At 32.9% G+C, this 6,035-nt stretch overlaps 1 protein-coding gene across 1 annotated transcript in view; it reads left to right on the forward strand.

Annotated features, from left to right (window-relative positions):
- Positions 1-6,035, forward strand: part of PIK3C2A (phosphatidylinositol-4-phosphate 3-kinase, catalytic subunit type 2 alpha) — a 94,311-nt gene that overhangs the window by 50,226 nt on the left and 38,050 nt on the right. The window contains exons 13-15 of the mRNA XM_006892078.1: positions 3,379-3,490; positions 3,818-3,963; positions 5,647-5,835. Of these exons, the coding sequence (XP_006892140.1) occupies positions 3,379-3,490; positions 3,818-3,963; positions 5,647-5,835 (447 nt within the window). The remainder of the gene's footprint in view (positions 1-3,378; positions 3,491-3,817; positions 3,964-5,646; positions 5,836-6,035) is intronic.

Raw genomic sequence — 6,035 nt, forward strand, 5'->3', positions numbered from 1 at the left:
GCTTGGCCGTACATGTTCATATCCTTGAAGATGTATCATGGGGGTGTTGCAACCTAGAAGACACAAATTTGACTAACAAGTTATAAGTACATGAGTTTTAAGTGTCTTGTCCCAGGCCCTTAGCTAGTAATAGAATTGGTATTTAAGCCCATGTAGACTGGTCCATAGCCTGCACTTTTTACTACTATCCCATGTTGCTTACCATACTCAAGATTATTTGATACAATACCTTTTCTGTAATTGTATCTCTTAAAATATTATGTTCTTTGTAATCTTCCTTCTGTGCTTGTGATCTGTAGCCTAATGTGCACCGTAAGTGATTATCAGTGTGTGTCTTTTCTTGTGAACAGTCTGTATCTTGTATTTCATTGTTACAATATTGTTATTATGACTGTATTTATGGTAACACTGGTGGAGCACAGGACAGAGAACACCAAGATCCTTGTCCATCAGAGTCCACGGTTTCCCACCTATTCAAACACGAGAGATCTGTCAGAACACAATGTTAAGGCTAAACACTAAGTAAATATCCAGTTTTTTCCCAGTTTTACTGCCAATGTCATTCTCAGAAAAGATGTAGAAAGCAGAGAAAAAACCCTATAAATGAAATTAATCCTCATATTGTAAGGATGCAAGCTAGAGGAGGGATCAAGCTTCGTGTAAGCCACAGTCAGTTCTGTGCAACAGCAATTTACTCTTTGACTAAGCAATCAAGAATCCTGACTACCCCTTGCATTATATAGGGCAGTTTGAGAAACTAATAGCTGATAGATTTATCTTAAGATGATGTTGGTAGTGGTTTAAATCAGTCACTCAGTGACTACATGTGAAAGAAAAGAGTTGCTAAATAGGGTTTTCTTTTTTCTCCCTCCTCTTCTTATTTATTTTTTTGCTGTTAAGAAATTTGCTTGCTTTTTGATAATCAAATATTGGCAAAGCACAGACAAATAGAACACGTTTATTTATAATTAAGAAATTGAACTACTGAAGGTAGCCCTGGCCTAGTGGCAAGAAGCTGCACTGCAATCGCAGAGGTGCATGGTTCAAATCCACCAGATACACTGCTGGAGAAGGAGGGGCAATCACCTTCTATACCAGTTAGATCCAGTTTGATGGTACACACACACACACACACACACACACACACACACACACAGAAATAAATTTAAATAAAAAAGTAATTGAACTATTGAAACTTGTTCATGGAAACATTTTTACTTTATCTCCCTGTGTTTATATTTAAAAAATTCATACACAAATAAAAGTAGAAAAAAAATGCCAATACCTGATTTCCACCACACTATTTTTCCATTTGAAATCACATACTTAGGTACCTTTTTACTCCATGAGGAAAAAATAACTAACTTTTAGGACTACCAATAACAGGAAGAACACAAGTATTTAAGAATGAAATTTTTTCCTAACATAGGGATTCTTAAAGCATATTATTAAAATACTTGGATTGTGTATCGTCTGGTCAGAATTAACTCATAGCTGACTCTAGCGTGTTTTCTGAGGCACTAATTTTGCACAGGAAGAGGTTGCCCCTCTCTCTCCTATGGAGCAGCTGGTGGATTCCAACCTCGTACCTTTGCATTGTCAGTGCAGTTCCTTGCCACTAAGCCACCAGAGATGCCAGTTGAATTAGAGGGCAATGTTAAATGATACCAGAGACCTGTAACCACCAAAATTCAAGATGCAGGAAATTCTCCATAACTTGTCTCTTAATACATAAAATGTCAAGGAAAAAGTGGGATGAGATAATATAAAGAGTTTATAGACTATAAAAGGCCAGATGGAAAGTATTTTAGGCCTCCAGAATGTGTCATATTTGAAACCTCTGTAGAGTATATTAATGTAAGAGTAGCCATTGAGAGCACTAAAAAATGAGCTTGACTGTGTTCTAATACAACTTTACTTACAAAAGCATACTTAAGCTACATTTGCTGATCTCTAGATTAAAAAGTGCTTAAAGAAAAATTAACCTAGGGAGCTCTGGTGGTCTAGTCGCAAGAAGCTGTGCTGCAATTCTAAAGGCACGCGGTTCGAATCCACCAGATGCTCTGCTGGAGAAGGAGGGGCAGTCGCCTCCTGTGCCAGTCAATCCGATTCAGTGGTACACAACAAGAAAAGAAAAAAACCAACCAAACAAACAAAATTAAAAAAAAAAAAATCAACCAAAGTGTTACATTTTTCTTAGATCCTGACTTTAATGAACCAAATGTGTATATGTATACCCGTAAATACTGTGTGTATGTATATATGCATGTGCATTCTGAAATTTTAATACAGACTCAACATTTAATAATTTTAAGTAATTATTTTAGGAATGACAATCCTATTTAAAAGAAAACTTTATTGTTCAGAGATACATAACAGTGTTTACAGATGAAATAATGATTGAAGTTTTATTTAAAATTTAATGAGCGTGAGCATGAGCCTAAAAATGACAAATTATGGATCTAAATTTCAAAGTCTGATTCTGTTAAGACATTAAGATAGTTTTTAAAGAATATTGTAATTTGGATTGAATGAACAAAAATTGTCAAATTTATCTTTTTCCTACTTTTGTGTAGCTGGTATTTTTAGAAATATCTTATGTATAAACATATTGCAATTTCTTTACTAATAAATATGTTATTATTTTAAGTAGTCTGTAATCTGGGGTCAGCAAACTCTAGCTCATCATTTTGCTTATGTAAACATAGTTTTCATTAGAACACGACATACATGTTCAGTTCATACTGTTTCATGGTTGCTTTTGCACAACAGTGGCAGAATTGAATATTTGCATACAGACATTCCACAAAGCCTAAAATAATTACTGTCTGGCCCTTTACAGAAGAAGTTTGCTGACCCCTCGTCTAGGGCACAGATGTAACTTCTCATCTCATATGATCGATGTTTTGCCACAAAGTAGGTACTGGTTTTCTCAGCATGTGTTTTTGTTCTGATATTTTATGTCAGAGAGCAGTTCTGAAATCCAAACCACCTGGAGATGTATATATTCCTTTGTAGATTTCAAAAGACTCATCTTTGCCTTCCTAATATGGAAGCTATTTTTAGTAACATGTGACTAAACATTTACCTATCCTAAACCCTCTCTTCAACTCTATTTCTTTCAAAATATTTTCTTTCATTCTCCCTCTCTTAGTTCACACTTCTTACCTTAGTAGAGACATAAAGTCTCATTATTGAAAATTGACTACTGTTGCATTCTTAAAGATGTATTCTTTTATTAAAGATATATTCTTTTTATGTATTTGTATGCTTAATAAATGTTTGATTACTAACATTTCAGAGACCTTACAATGTCTTGAGAGTTTCAAATCACATTTTAAAATGAAAATTACAAGTGTTCTATTTATGTTCATGAAGGTTTTTAACATGTGGAACTAAACTACTATATCTTTGGACTTCATCTCATGCAAATCCTATTCCTGGAACAGTACCTAAAAAAGGATATGTAATGGAAAGGATAGTGCTACAGGTAATACTGTTACTTGATTCATGGGAAGGTTTCAATTTCTTCATCATCAAAAGTATATATATACACACACATATGTGCACACTACATACTTTAAGCCTCATTGACTTTAGGCTCTGGATTTATTACTTAAATGCCAGTAAGCCATTTCCTATTTGTATACACAGTAAAAGAATTTTAAAATAAACTAGTACAGTAACTTAAAAAGGCACTTGTATCCATTCAGAACTATTTATCAACAATAATAATTGCTTTTGAAAAAATGAGAAGAAACAGATTAATGTGGACTATGCATCTGTAATTTAATTAACATCTGTGAAAATTTTTAAGGTTGACTTTCCTTCTCCTCCATTCGATATCCTTTATACTACTCCTCAAGTTGACAGAAGCATTATTCAGCAGCAAAATTTAGAAACACTGGACAGTGATATAAAGGGAAAACTTCTTGACATTCTTCACAGAGACTCCTCATTTGGGTATGCAACATTTATTCCATTTTTTTCTTGCTATCTCTTAAAATGTAAAACTCATGGGCTTGTATTAAATGTAATTTAGCAGTTCTCTTCTTGTGAGAAGTATTCTATCTGGTTAATTTTTTTCTTGTAAAATGACTATGAGATGACATAAAAATGTAGAAATTTGTATAAATAGAACATTTTATGTAAAGGAAAGATGAACAGCAGACTGGGAACTTTATTTACAGTAAATATCAATAGGTTAATTTCTTTGCAAAAATAATTTTATATATGTGTGTTTTATATATATATATATATATATATGAGATAAAGAACAGCAGGTTAGTATTTAAATAGACAAAGTGAACATGCAATTCTTTGAAAAGGAAATACACCAATTTTTAAATATATGAAAATACGTTCAACCTCTCAAATAGTTAAAGAGATATAAATATGTTACTATTTTGCATACATTAAGTTTACAAAAATTAAAATGTCTTGTATAAATCCTTAATAAAATAAAAAAAATGGAGATTCTGCTGTTTGTGGAGTAAAATGATACAACTCCTTGGACAACAATTTGTTGAAATCTATATGTCACAATATACATTTTCTGTGATGCAGCAATTCTGAGTGTATATATTGGGGAAACCATTTTATGCTTTCTAATGAACCAAGAATATTCATTGCAGTACTTGTTTGAATTTTTTTTAAAAACTGACTGAAAAAAATCTCATCATTAGGAGTTAAATTTTGATACATTTTTGCCAATGAAATAATATGTAGTTATTAAGAGTGAGACTAGTTAGTTATATGTACTGAAATGAAAGATGTGTTAAATGAGGAAAGCTAAAAATAAGAGATTAATGTAAAGAAAAGAAAGACCATCTACAGACACCTGTATGTGTGCTCCTGTATAAACTATCTGGAAGAATTCATAAACTTAGATTACCTTAAGGAAAGGGAAGTGGAGGGGGAGGGACTTCACTGTACACTTTTTAATAATATTTGTTTTTTTACTAAGTACATGTATTATGTAGTCAAAAGTGAATGGCTGGATAGTAAAATAGAGAAATATTTTATTGATAAAAGCGTTTGTTATCAAGCTTAAAGTAAATAGAACAGTGAAAACAAGTACTATTCCTCTTAGATAGTCTTCAATTGGATTACATAATCATCTCCCAAAATTTAACAATAGCATTTGATTTTTTGCATGGCATATCATATCCTCTTACTGTTGAGTCAATTCCAAGTTCTAACAGTCTTTTAGAACAGAATACAGCCACCCATACACATTTTCAAGGCTAGAATCTTTATAGAAGCAGATTGCTGCATTAGCCAAGTGCTACCAGAGCTTCCTTGGCATTTTATATTTTTTGTGAAATGGATGTAATACTTTTCTTTATCATGACGTGTTTTGTTTATTTAACTCTGTACCTAGTATACTGCTCGATTTTTTTTTCACTAAAGTATCCCTAGTTTTCATAACTATAGGGCAGTTATCAAAGCAGAATGATTTCTTCCCCTCCACAGTATATAGATAAATTTGCAGAATTTACTGATTATTGTATTTTTCTGTTCAAAATTAGTATTAATGGGCCTCCTAAACTGAATACTTTTCTTCTTTGTAATTTTAATCATTGTGATTGTAATAACTGTGTCATTAAATCACCAAAAAGTAATTTAATACTATTGTGCATGCAGACTTTCTAAAGAAGATAAAGCCTTTTTGTGGGAGAAACGTTATTACTGTCTCAACCATCCAGATTGTCTTCCTAAAATACTAGCAAGTGCCCCAAACTGGAAATGGGTTAATCTTGCCAAAACTTACTCACTTCTTCAACAGTGGCCTCCATTGCACCCACTGAGTGCATTAGAACTTCTTGATTCAAAGTAAGTCAACTGGCTACATGCATGTTCTATTTTTTTGTTGTCAACTTTTCAAATGTAATGTTGTAGGAGTAATACATCATTCAATCTAAATGTATACTTGTGTTGTTGTTGTTGTTATGTGCCGTCGAGTCGCCTGCGACTCATAGCGACCCTATGTACAACAGCCCTAAACTCCGCTCTGTCCTGTGCCAATCGCACTG

Source organism: Elephantulus edwardii, unplaced genomic scaffold (genome assembly GCF_000299155.1).
Source record: "Elephantulus edwardii isolate Elephantulus edwardi_28Jun2011 unplaced genomic scaffold, EleEdw1.0 scaffold00109, whole genome shotgun sequence".
NCBI classification, from domain to species: Eukaryota; Metazoa; Chordata; class Mammalia; order Macroscelidea; family Macroscelididae; genus Elephantulus; species Elephantulus edwardii.